At 29.2% G+C, this 14238-nt stretch overlaps 2 protein-coding genes and 1 pseudogene across 2 annotated transcripts in view; all 3 read left to right on the forward strand.

Annotated features, from left to right (window-relative positions):
• On the forward strand, positions 1-1217 carry LOC107463194 (glycosyltransferase BC10-like). Its single transcript, XM_016081935.3, has one exon. The coding sequence runs from the start codon at positions 1-3 to the stop codon at positions 1147-1149; it is 1149 nt and encodes a 382-aa protein (XP_015937421.1). The 3' UTR covers positions 1150-1217.
• A 5681-nt stretch (positions 1218-6898) lies between these two features.
• Positions 6899-8068, forward strand: LOC107463146 (glycosyltransferase BC10-like; annotated as a pseudogene).
• A 4436-nt stretch (positions 8069-12504) lies between these two features.
• The window catches only part of LOC107463148 (glycosyltransferase BC10-like), a 5684-nt gene continuing 3950 nt past the window's right edge, over positions 12505-14238 (forward strand). Inside the window, exon 1 of the mRNA XM_021130232.1 lies at positions 12505-13172. Within this exon, the coding sequence (XP_020985891.1) occupies positions 12505-13172 (668 nt within the window). The remainder of the gene's footprint in view (positions 13173-14238) is intronic.

Here is a 14238-nt window from a genome sequence, read left to right on the forward strand (position 1 = left end):
ATGTCTCCCTCAATTAACAAGTGCAAAAGCAGTTCACCATTATTAAGATTTAAAATCCAGAAATTGCTATTATCAAACCCACTTAGATTTCTTCTATGTGCGGTTCTTCTATGTTTACCTTTAGTCATTGTATTCACCGCCACCACCTCCACCAAAAATGTTACCAATCGTTTCATTCATAACCTACCCAACAACAACACACTTCAATTAACGGAGTACAAGGAAGATGAAATAGAAAAAGAGTTGCTTCGAGTGGCTTCAAATACCAACCCAAACCCCTCATCCACTAACCCTAAGAAACTAGCGTTTATGTTCCTCACAACATCGACTCTCCCATTCGCCCCTTTATGGGAATCGTTCTTTAAGCAAGCCCCAAAAACACACTTCACCATCTACGTCCACGTGGACGAGACTAGCTCCATTTGGAAGCCACACCCCTTCAGTGTCTTCCATAACCGCATCATTCCCTCCAAGCCCACTGCTAGAAACTCTCCCACACTTGCTGCAGCAGCGCGCAGGTTACTCGCATGCGCTCTTGTGGACGATCCAGACAACTATATGTTCCTACTTCTCTCTGCTTCGTGCATTCCACTACACTCTTTTCGCTTCACGTACCACACGCTTGCAAACTCAAACAAAAGCTTTATCGAGATGACTCCACAGGATTTAGGGTCGTTTTATCGATGGGTTGTGCGTGGGGCACACGTGATGCTCCCGGAGGTAAGGTACGAGGAGTTTCGAACTGGGTCTCAATTTTGGTCGTTGACACGTAAGCATGCAATGTTGATTGTGTCGGACACAGGGGTTTGGTCAAAATTCAAATTGCCGTGCTTGTTTTACTTTTTGGAGATTTGTTATCCGGAGGAGAGTTACTTTCCTACCCTTATGAATATGTTGGACACCAAAGGGTGCGTGCATGCCACGCTCACCTACGTGGATTGGACTGGAAGCGATGGCGGGCACCCTCGAATGTTTGAGAAGGACGAAATCGGGCCTCAGTTGATTTCGGCCTTGAGGACCGCTAGGCCCAAATATGGTGAGGACGATGATGGCAAACGACATGATCCGTTTTTGTTTGCCAGAAAGTTTTCTTCGGACTCATTACAAGCTTTGATGGCCATAGCAGATCACGTAATCTTTAAGGATTAGTTAAGAACTTAAGGTTGCAAAGGGTGATTGTGGCTTGGATACTAGTGGCAAAGTTATTTGTCTTCTAAGATGTCGCACCAATTTTAGCGATAGTTGAGTTGTGATTAAAGAACTTTGTAGTGTCGTTGTGAGTGGATTTGTATGTATGACCCAAAAAAAAAGTATACAATGGGTAAAATGCATTTCTTTTTCTTTTTACCTCGTAATATTTATAAAAGCTTACAATGTGATCCTATATGCAATCACTACAAGAGATACGGCGAATAGCGACCATTTTTATATTCAAATATCTTTTTTTTTTACTTTTAACTATTAAATAATATATATAAAGGCATAAAAAAATTTCTTTTATTTTTTATTTTTAACGATTATAATTTTTAAAAGTATAAACAAATTAGAATTTTTATATTCACAGACATTAAAGTATTTATAATTATAAATATCTAATAAATATAATTATAAACCAAGTTTTTATCCAAAACATAATTATAAATATTGTTTTCAAAGCAAAATAAATATAATCCAAAACATAATTATAAATATTGTCTCTAAAACAAAATAAACATAATCTAAAATACTCAAATTTCATCTTCATTCTCTTGTAAATTGGGTTGGGAGAAGTTGGATTTTGGTAAAAAAAATTGTAAAAATACCTCCTTACTAAAAAATACTAAGCTCGGCGGGAAAGCCCGCCCAGTCCCGCCAAAGCCCACGGTTTAAGCGGTGCGAGTCAAGTGGACTTTTACTATTTGGCGGTCCTAATTTTCTAGCCCATCCCATCTTTTTTGGCAGGTTACGCGGGTTGGTCCGGCGAATTTAGACCCATTTGCCACTCCGTGCGGGTATGTGATTTTGCAGCAATTTACAAAAACTGCTGGCATAACTATTGCAAATCAAATAATTAAATTTGCATCAATTGCAAAACTACCGCTATTTTAGCAAGTGAATTTTCAAAAAAAATGCGGCAGCCACAAATTTATGTGGAATTTTTTGTTTAAAAAAATGTGACGATTTTGAATTGCCACAATTTTATACCCAAATTTCAAAAAAAAAAAGACTGATTATTATAAGTGGCATTATTTGAAAAGAGTGTAGATTTCAATTGTAAAAATTTTTTAAGAGCCATTTTTTTTAAATAAAAAATATTTAATTAATTAAATGTAGAACTACGGCTTCTAACATACAAAGCAAATATAAATAGCTTGCCAGCATAACCTTCCCTTATAATAAAAAATAAGATTATAGTCATCTAAAAACTGTGGTCATAAATTTCTTTAGGCCATCCAAAAACTGAACCCTTTTTAGATCATCTTTTTTCGAAAAACTATAACCATAGATATTTTTTAGGTCATCTCTAAAACCATGACCATAGATACTTTTAGGTTATTTTCTAAAACTGTGATCATAGACTTTTTTAGGTTGCTCTTCAAAACCGTAAATATAAACCCTCTTTAAGTTACTTATCAAAATTGTAGCCATAAATTTTTTTAGGTTACTCTTTAAAATTGTGATTATAGACCCTTTTAGGTCACTCTTTTTTAAAAAATCATGATTATAGACTATTTTAGGTCGCTCCTCAAAATTGTAACCATAGACTCTTTTAAATTTCCTCTCCAAAACTAGAATTATAGACTTTTTTAGGCCATATTTTAAAAAAAATCATAACTATAAGTACTCTATAGTCATTTTTATTTAAAAAACTGTGACCAAATTTTTTTTTTTACAATAAAAACTGTAACCATAACCAAAAACATGTGACTATAGATAAAAGATGTTGTAGTAAGGTTATTTGACATATTACAAGGTTTGCCGAAAAAAAAGGCAAATGGTCAAAATAAAAATTAAATAGAGGTCAAAGATTATGTATACTTACGACCTGATATTAATAATATCAAAGGGAAAAAATTGACTTATATTAATTGCTCGTTTGGATATGACATTATTATTGGGTTGCACCGGCTAAAATTTTGAATGTTAGAAAGAGTAAAAAACTATAAATTGATCATCTACTCTATTTGTAAGATATGACAGACTATTTAAAATTTATAATGTTAAATAGTCAAAAAATAATTATAATATAAAAATATTATGTAAAATTTTTTTATTTTTTTATAAATAAATGACATCTATTTTTTTATTATTCACCTTTTTTATTATTAGAATGGACAAAATAAATTGAATTTATTGGGCTGATCTGTCAAACTCGCAAAAAAAGATGGGTCAGGCTAAGATTTAGAATCCGCCAAATTAAAAAAATCTGTCAAATTCGTATCGCTAAATTTACGAGTTTTGGCGGGGCAGAACGGATCAGTCCGGCGGGACAAAGATTTTTATTTTTTTTATTAAATAAAAGATTGATTATTACTACATAATTAATAATTGTATAAATTTCAAACACTTTTTTTCAATTTTTGTTTTTATTCTTCTTTTAGTTATTAACTTTATTTATTTTATTTTACAATTTCGTATATATACTCAAATTATGTGACTTATTTTTTAAAATGAAGATGATTTGATTGACAAATATTATTTTGAACAATTTATTGAAGTTAAAAATTAAAAGAAAGATAGTGAAAAAATTATATTATAATTTGACTATTTTTTATTTGTATTTAATTTTTTAATTATTATTATTTAGTTAATTTTAATAATTTTTTTTAAAAAGAAAAGAGTAANAGAGCGAGCGCGCACGCGCGGGGGGAGGGGGGAAGGGGGCGGCCTCCCCCATTTATGGTCCGGGCCTAGGCGCGAGTTGGGGCAGGCCGACCCGCTTTGTCACCCTACTTATTATCCACCTTATTTCTGCGTATTTAGAGTCATTATGTTCTTTCCAAAATTAATTTCAGTTTCTCCCAAATCAAATTTCCAACATTCTGCAATCACATTATTAGTTATTACTCATCAAAATATAATTTCTCTATAAAAATTATGGAGGTAAAATTAAAAAAAATTTAACAACTTCTATTATACAACTCATATTTTACACATAGACTATTAGAAAATAAATAATAAAAATAAAATATAAACAAAAATTAAAAAATAAAATTTTAAAAACAATTATTAACTCGTCATATTAAAATCAATAAAAAGTATACATATGAATATTAAATAAAAGTATTAAAATAATTAAAACATGGCCTATTAATATACATATGAGATAATTTGAAAAATACAATAAGATACATAATTTAAAATTTGGTAATATTAATTATAAAAATTTAACAATGATAAACATCATATATATGAAATTATGAATATTATGAGTATAAAATTATGGATGTTATTAATATGAAATTATAGATGTTATGTCTATGAATTTATGAATGTTATGAATAAATTTATCAATTAAATAAATTAATTTAAGAATTTGATATTTTTTCAAATTCAATTATAATAAAATTTAAAAATATATCTGTTAACTTGATAGTTACTTATGCAATAACTAAAAAATGATATGTGTATGGATGTAGTATTAAATAAACATGAATTTAATTTTTAGATGTTAGTTGTATGTAATTATGTATGTTATGTATATGAACTTATGAATGTTATATTGTTATGTGTATGAACTTAGTACATTATAATTATAAATGCGCATAAAAACACACACACAAAAATTAAATCAGTTTATTACCATACCTCGTCAAAACCAGTGTGCTTCTCCATATTCTCAAAAATTGGTTGATTGGCAACAATCTCATCGGGTGAGTCCATCTGTTCAAATTATTTTTAACTCCTTCTGACATAAGTATCGTGTTAAGGTCGAATTCAAATGTCATATTATTTGCAATGATAAAGCCGACTTTTTGTAAATTTTCTTGGCCTATTCCAATTGTGCTTGTAAGTGAATTAGAGTTGTGATTTTTGGCCTCTAAGGTAGTGTTTTTTAGCAGAGACTGGAACTGAGATTAGGAGACAGAGACTCAGTATTATGTTTGTTGAGCTAGAGACTGGTACTTAAATTTCTGTCTCCATCTTCAAAATTTCAGTATTTCAGTACCTCCAAAAAGTAGGAACACTTAACATTAAAAATTTTGAGGACGGGAACTGAAACTTTAATAATATTTTGTACCTAAAATACCCCTAATCAAAACTTAAAAATTCAAATTTACCCATTCGGCTTCTCCTTTCTCTGAACACTCAACCAACTCTCTTCTCCCACTGTTCGTCCCTGCGTTGCCGCCGTCGCTCGGCGCCGGCGCCCATCACCGCCGATCATCCTGCGCCGTCGTCGCCGATCATCCCTGTGCATTAGCCACGCCTGTCCCTGCACATTCACCGCACGCCCATTACTGTTTGTGAACCAATGACCAATGTGGTGGCTTCAAAAAATTTTTAGTAGCACAACAAAGATAAATGCTAATGAAAGGACGAAGGTTCTTAGCTAATGAAATGATCAATCTATTTTAGGGAGTGTTGCAGATGAAAGTTAGATTATATTGGTCCTTGCTGTGATAATATTTTTTTTTATCATGTTTGTTTGGAATTATGTAAGCAAGCACAAGTATGAAATTGAAGTCAAACAAAAGTTATCAATAGATTTGATGTCAGAATTAGGTAGCAATCTAAGCACAATACGAACTTTTGGAATTGGTCTTCTCTATAATGAGTTAGTCAAAGAAAGTGGAGATTAGGGATTTCAGGTTTTATGATTTGAGAATTTTGTGATGCTTTAATTTTAAAATAGGGGTAATTTGGTCATTAGCCTCATTGTAGTCTTTGTATTTGTTTCAAATCAGACCGCCAATCTTATACTCTTTTATACCAAACACAATATTAAAATTTATTTTTATTGTTATATCTCAGTTTCTATCTCTCAATAAGAAAATATATGGCCTTCATTATTTTTCTAACAATAATAAATCTATTAAATAAGGTCTCTATGTTTACTAACTTCTAGAATGATAATAAATGAAATAAAAGAATTAAAATCAATTACAATTAAAGTTATTTAATAAATATTATTATTATAATTTTTTTATTGTTATTAATATTTATTGTATTTAATCTTTTCCTTATTATTATGACTTTGCATTTATACGTGCAATGAAGCTTGATTTGACCATCAACTTGCCATATCATTCGTCTCTAGTTATTAGTGCATGTTTGGGCGCCATTATTTTGTTAAAAAAAGATCTTTTTTCAATGAAAAAAAGATTTTTTTTTATTTTTTAACGTGTTTGGCAAATTTCTAATAGTAAAAGTAAAAGCACTAGTAAAATAAAAAAAAGATCTTTTTTGAGAAGCTGTAATTTACATCTTTTTTTAAAAGATCTTTTTTCCTTAAAAAAAAGATGTTTTTCATGTAATAAATAAACAAAAAAGTACTTTTATATTGTTATACCCAAACATAATTGATAGATAAAAAGACCTTTTTACATGAGATATCCAAACATAAAATTACTTTTACTTCTCTATAAGATCTTTTAAAAAAAGATAACTCGAAAAAAGATCTTTTTTTAGAAGCTCACCCAAACAAGTCCTTAGTTAAATAGCTTTGCATTTATACTTATGAGTTATGAAGCTTAATTTGACCATCAACACTTTATTTTCAATTGAGAAATGTTAGGAGTCAATAAAAATTGTGATATATAGTCATTAATTAATTATTATGAGTGTATTTAATAGTGAAAGATTACATCTAATAATGCAGAATTATTTATTTTACTTTTGATAATTAAGTACTGACCAAATTTTAATAAAATTGATGGCTTATAGACTTTTTCTTTCCAATTATATATATTCCATTTCATCCCTCTCTCGGCTTTCATAGGCTCAACACTCCCAATTTCAAATGTCTCCCTCAATTAACAAAACCAACAGTAGTCCACTAATATTAATACTTAAAACCCTAAAAATGATATCGTCAAACCCACTCAGATGTCTTCTATGTGCACTACTTTTGTGTTTATCTTCAGTCGTTGTATTCACCACCATCACCAAAAACTTCAGCAATAACTGTGTCATTCTTAACCCATCGAACGCCAATACACTTCCGTTAACAGAGTACAAGGACGATGAAAACGATGAAATGGAGAAAGAGATGCTTCAAGTGGCTTCACACACCAAACAAAACCTCTCATCGACTAACCCTAAGAAACTAGCTTTTATGTTCCTCACAACATCGACCCTCCCATTGGCACCCTTATGGGAATCCTTCTTTAGCAAAGCCCCGAAAACCCATTTCACCATCTACGTTCACGTGGACCCCACACTACTCGAGTGTTTTTCATAATCGCCTCATCATTCCCAAACGCACAGCTAGACATTCCCCCGCACTCGCTGCAGCAGCGCGTAGGTTACTCGCAAGTGCCCTTGTGGATGATCGTGATAACTACATGTTCATACTTCTCTCTAGTTCGTGCATTCCTCTACACTCTTTTCGTTTTATGTATCACGCTCTCGCAAACTCAAACAAAAGTTTTATCGAGATGGCTCCACAAGATTTAGGCACATTTTACCGATGGTCGGGGCATAGGCCGCACGTGATGCTCCCGGAGGTAAGGTATGAGGAGTTTCGAGCTGGGTCTCAATTTTGGTCGTTGACACGTAAGCATGCAATACTGGTTGTAGCAGATATGACGATTTGGCCAAAGTTCAAACTTCCATGTTTCCCAGAAGAGGATTACTTTCCTACCCTTATGAATTTGTTGGACAGCAACGGATGCGTGCATGCCACGCTCACGCATGTGGATTGGACTGGGAGAGTGGACGGACACCCTCGAGTGTACAAGAAGGATGAGGTTGGGCCTCAATTGATTTGGGCCTTGAGGAGGGATAGGCCCAAGTATGGTGACCAAGATGATGGCATGCGACATGATCCATTTTTATTTGCGAGGAAATTTTCTCCGGACACTTTACAAGCTTTGATGGCTATAGCAGATCGCGTTATCTTTAAGGATTAGTTAATAAGGTTATAAAGGGTGAAATGCAGATTTTTTATTTTTCAATTTATATTTAATGTTTATAATTTTTAAAAGTTATCTATTACATTTTAAAATTTTTAGTTTATATCTAATATATGCAAAATTTTTATAATATGTTTTCATTAATTAACACTAGAAGTAGAATTAAAAATTTTGTAGACATTAACTATATTATTAAAAAATTTTAAATGCTAATGATAAAATTTCATCATACAATGTTTGTAGAATGGTTAGTACATAAACTTCTGAAAAAAAAAGATACATATATAATAAAATAATATGATTTTAGTCATTTTACAAATATTTCATGATGAGTAAAAATTTGTAAGAGTAAAATTATAAAAAAAATAAATTTATTTAGAATGAAAGTAATATGATTAAGTGTAATTTACTTAGATGTGATTAAAAAAAATTGAATAGCTATGTACTGTAGAAGATTGATATTATTGAAGGATAAAATTAAAATTTATTTGTATATATTGTTTTTGTTCTTAACGTTTTCGTCCTATTTAAGTTCCTAACGTTTTAAAATCGTCTCAATTTTATCCTGCCGTCAATTCTATTAACAGATCCCTAACGGCAGGACAACATTGAGTCAACTTTGAAACGTTAAGGACTTAAATAGAACGATTTAAAGATTAGGGACAACTTTGGAACTTACTCCAAACGTTAGGAACAAAAACAATACTTTACTCTCTTAATTTTAATAAGGACTTAATGATGAATTGATAATTATGTTATTTGTAATTTTAACATAAATTTTATATGATCTTGTTACTTTTAATTTTAATATAGACTTAATTTTATATTTTTTATTTTATTAGTATATTTAAAAAATATATAATGAGTAAATATAAAACTTTTAATAAATATTATAAAGTTTGTTTTAATTTGCTATTTTTATGGTCATTCAGTCATATTTAATTTTTAGATGAGTATTTTCTATTTTCTATTTTCTATCCTCTGTTTTATATATAAAGATGATATATTAGAAGTAATTTAATGTTTAAATTATTTTTTTAAAATATTCATCATTATATATAATGTATAAAATAAAATATTTTGTTACTAATATCTTTGACTAATTTTAAATTTATTGTTATTACATATTTATGTAAAAAAATGGATTATTAATAAACACATGTTTGCCTATTAATACACTAATTCATATAATGGTAATAAAAATAATTATTTTGATCGATATAATGATATGTAATTAGATTTTTGTATAAAATTTTTTATATTATAGTTACTTATATAAATTAAATGCAAATATTAAAGGTATAAAGTGCGTTTTATCATAACTTATTACAATAAAAGGTCTAAAGAATTTGTGTGGACAATAAATTCGTTATAGTGCCGATGATTAGTTAGAAGAGGTCTATTACATATACAAGTTTTTTTGGTTTACAAGTTTTATAAGTTGGTACAAACTTAACAAAATATGCATTATATTTCTACATTTAAGAGTAAATAAACGCACATTATTCAACCACTTTCTGTTTTCAAAGCGCGTTACTCACCATGCATTATGAACGACTATTCTTCTTCTTCCATGAAAACGAGTTTCTTGCCAAATTTGAAGATAATGGAACTTTAGAAATACACCCAAACGATTAATACACCCAAACAGTTACAGGAATTCACCCAAACGATTATAAAAATACACCCAAAAGATTACAGAAATACACCCAAAGAATTACAAAATCACGCCTAACGGATTTAAGAAATACACCCAAAATTCGTTGAAGTACACCTTATACATAATTCATAACTATTTCTCTTTCTCCTCCTCATCTTCTGCTGTTTCTTCTTTTTCAAAAACGATTTCAGAGCTTGATGTCAAAAAACAATGGAAATCGAGAATAACAAAAAAAGAAAATAGAGAGAAAATCACGTAAATGAAGAAGGAGAAAGAGAAAGCAAGAAACGAAAAAAAAGAAGAGGAAGAGGAAGAAGAACGTGCAGTAAAAAGAAGAAGAATGTGCAGTGAAAACGTGCAGTAACGATTCGAAACGCATTAATATAAATGACTTGTAAAAACTTGTATAAAAAAACGCTTCTAGGTGGAGAATTATTCTAATTAGAATGGTTCTTTTTGTGCTGTTTTTATGCATGAGACCATTATATATAATGTATAAAAAAAATTGTGTTTGAATGAATTTAAAAAATATATTTTTGAGTTATTGTTTTAAAAAATAAAATAATTTTATGTTTGAATATTAATTATGTTTAAATATAATAATATAAAAATATTTTTTTGTATTTTATTATATAAAAATTATATTTTTTAAAAAAAATTTAAAAAAGATATAAATTATAATTTTTTTAAAAAAATATTTTTATATTTTTAGTATTTTTATTTTTATTAATAAAAAGTCAAACATCACACAAATGTATCATGATTTAGCTACTCAGGAATAATTTTTTTATCAACTTAATAACACTTAAATAAACACAAAGTATATACAGTATTTTATTTTTTGGATTGCCAAAGTTATGAGAGTGTGACAATATAATAAGAGTGATGTTTGGTAGGTAAAGAATAATTACAATATAAAAATATCACGTAAAATTTTATATTTTCTTGATAAGCAAGTGACATACACTTTCTTATCACTTATCTTTTTTATCACCTACTATTTTGCTATATGTTTTGAGTCATTAATGTTCTTTCCAAAATCAATTTCAGTTTCTCCCAAATCAAATTCCTAACATGATCTCTCAATCACATTATTATCCATTAAAGCAATAATTTTTTACAAAAATTATGAAAATTAAGTTAAAAATTTCTAATAACTTCTACTATACAATTTATATTTTACATATAGACTATTAAAAAATAAAGAATAAAATATAAAATATAAACAAAAATTTAAAAATAAATTTTGTAAAATAATTATTAACTCGTCATATTAAAATCAATAAATAAGTATACATATGAATATTAAATAAAAATATTAAAATATTTAAAATCATGACCTATTAGTGTACATATGAGATAATTTGAAAAAAGAATAATAAGACGTATGGTTTAAAATTTGATAATATTAATTATAAAAATTTATTAATTATAGACATCTTAGGTATGAAATTATGAATATTATGAGTACAAATAATGGATGTTATGTGTATAAATTTATGGATGTTATGAGTAAATTTATCAATTGAATAAATTAATTTAAGAATTTGATATTTTTTTAAATTCAATTATGATAAAATTTAAAAACATCTGTGTTAACTTTAATACTTTATAGTTACTTATGCAATAACTAACAAATGATATGGGTATGGATGTTATGTATACGAACGTATGAATGTTATTTGTACGAACTTAGTTAATACAATATAAATACACATAAAAGCACAAAAAAAATAGTTTATTACCATACCTCATCAAAGCTAGTGTGGTTTTTCATATTCTCGAAAATTGGTTGACTGACAACAACTTCGTTGGGTGAGTCTGTTTGTTGTTCAAATTCTTCATCAGCACTTTCTACCATAAGTACCGTACTAAGGTCAAATTCAAATACCATACTATTTGCAATGATAAACGCGACTTTTTATAAAATTTATTGGCTTATACACTATTGTGCTTGCAATTGTATTAGAGTCATATTTTTGAATGATCATAATTAAATTAATAGAAGGTATATATTATAAAGAATCAAGTGCAATTAAATGCCTTAATAGAAACAAAGAATTAATTATTTTTTCGTTTCTCCATTGATTGATATTAAATGCCTTAAGGAAAACAAAGAATCAAGTACAATTAACTCAATTAATATATATTGTTCATTATTATTATTATTATTATTATTATTATTATTATTATTATTATTATTTAATGTATTCTTAAATATAAAAATTAAATTATAAAAAAATATTAAGTATTAATTATAAGAATGCCTAATAATAAGGAATATGATATTATAATTAATATCATTAATAAGTGGAGTTGATAAGAATATGATAAGTGAAATGATAAGAGAATGGGATAAAAAATAAAACTATTATTAAGTAATATAAATAAAGTAAATTATAAAAATTTTGACTAATTAAGGCTAAAAATTTTTTGTTGCTAAACTTTTCTCTATAATACTATAGAAAAAATAATAAAATGGTCGAAATAAAAATAAAGGTCAAAGATGTATTCTCACGACATATTGACATCAATAATATCAATGGGAAAATTTGACTTATATTAATTAAGTAGCTTTGCATTTATGTGTGTTTTTTTTTAAATAGCTTGACATTTGTTATACTTATGAAGCTTAATTTGACCATCTACACTTTCCAACCATATATACATATATTCCATTTCATCCCTCTCTCGGTGTCATAGGCTTAATACTCCCAACTTCAAATGTCTCCCTCAATTAACAAAAGCAAAAGTAATTCACGAGTATTAAAACTTCAAATCCTAAAAATGCTATCATCAAACACACTGAGATGTCTTTCATGTGCACTGCTTCTGTGTTTACTTTCAGTCATTGTATTCACTATCACCACCAAAAACTTCAGCAATAACTGTGTCATTCATAGCTTACCAAACACGAACACACTTCAATTAACAGAGTACAAAGACGACGAAAACGATGAAATGGAAAAAGAGATGCTTCGAGTGGCTTCACGCGCCAAACAAAACACTTCATCTACTAATTCTAAGAAACTAGCTTTTATGTTCCTCACAACATCAACCCTTCCATTTGCACCTTTATGGGAATCATTCTTTAACAATGCCCCAAAAACACACTTCACCATTTACGTCCACGTGGATCCCACCATGTTCAAGTGGAAACCACCCTACTCGAGTGTTTTTCATGATCGCCTGATCTTTTCCAAACATACTGCTAGACACTCTCCTGCACTCGCCGCAGCAGCGCGTAGGTTACTAGCGAGTGCCTTAGTCGATGATCGTGACAACTACATGTTCATACTTCTCTCAGGTTCATGCATTCCTCTACTCTCTTTTCACTTCACATACCACGCGCTTGCAAACTCAAACAAAAGCTTCATCGAGATAGCTCCACAAGGTTTAGCCTCGTTTTACCGATGGTCGACGCATAGGCCACATGTGATGCTCCCGGAAGTAAGGTACGAGGACTTTCGAGCTGGGTCCCAATTTTGGTCATTGACACGTAAGCATGCAATGCTGGTCATGGCGGATACGAAGATTTGGTCAAAATTCAAACTCCCATGCTTGCATTTGTTGATGTGTTTTCCAGAAGAGAATTACTTTCCTACCCTTATGAATATGTTGGATAGAGAAGGGTGCGTGCATGCCACGCTCACGCACGTTGATTGGACTAGGAGTATGGATGGACACCCTCGAGTATATCAAAAAAAATGAGGTTGGGCCTCAGTTGATTTGGGCGTTGAGGAAGGATAGGCCAAGTATGGTGACCAAGATGATGGCACGCGTCAGGATCCATTTTTGTTTGCCAGAAAATTTTCTCCGGACGCGTTGCAAACTTTGATGGCTATAAGATCGCGTTATCTTTAAAGATTAGTTAAGAATTCAGATTACAAAGGGTGAAGCACACCTTTTTTATCATTTTATTTTTTACATCTAATATTCATAATTTTTTTTTTTTACATTATCTATTACATTTGAAAAGTTCTTATTTTATATCTAATATCTTCAAAAATTTATAATTCTATGATGTTTCATTAACATTAGAAGTAGAATTAAAAATTTGTAGACATTAATTGTAATATTAAAATTTTTCAAACGTTGAAGATAAACTTTCAAACTTTAAATATAAAACTTTTAATAGTTATGAATTTAATTTTATTCATTAATAGCATATCACATTTAATCTTTTAAATAAGAAAAATAGTTACTTTTATTAATCTCATTGAATGTATTTATAAATTTTTCTATACTTTTGTTATATAAAATTAACTTCAAATATTAGAGATATAAATTGTATTTAATTACTCTATTGATTTTTATAATTTTGTGAAATTTTTAATTAAGTTCTTATACTTTTTTTTTATTTTAATTGAGTCCTTGTACCAATTTTTTTAATTGGGTCTCTATACTTTTTTTTTCTTTCTACTTGAGTCTATGCACCAATTTTTTTAGTTGACTCACTATACAGTTAAACCAATTACTGTCAAGAGAGACTTAATTGAAAAAAAATACAAGAACTCAATT

The sequence above is a fragment of the Arachis duranensis genome, chromosome 8 (assembly GCF_000817695.3).
Source record: "Arachis duranensis cultivar V14167 chromosome 8, aradu.V14167.gnm2.J7QH, whole genome shotgun sequence".
Taxonomy (NCBI): domain Eukaryota; kingdom Viridiplantae; phylum Streptophyta; class Magnoliopsida; order Fabales; family Fabaceae; genus Arachis; species Arachis duranensis.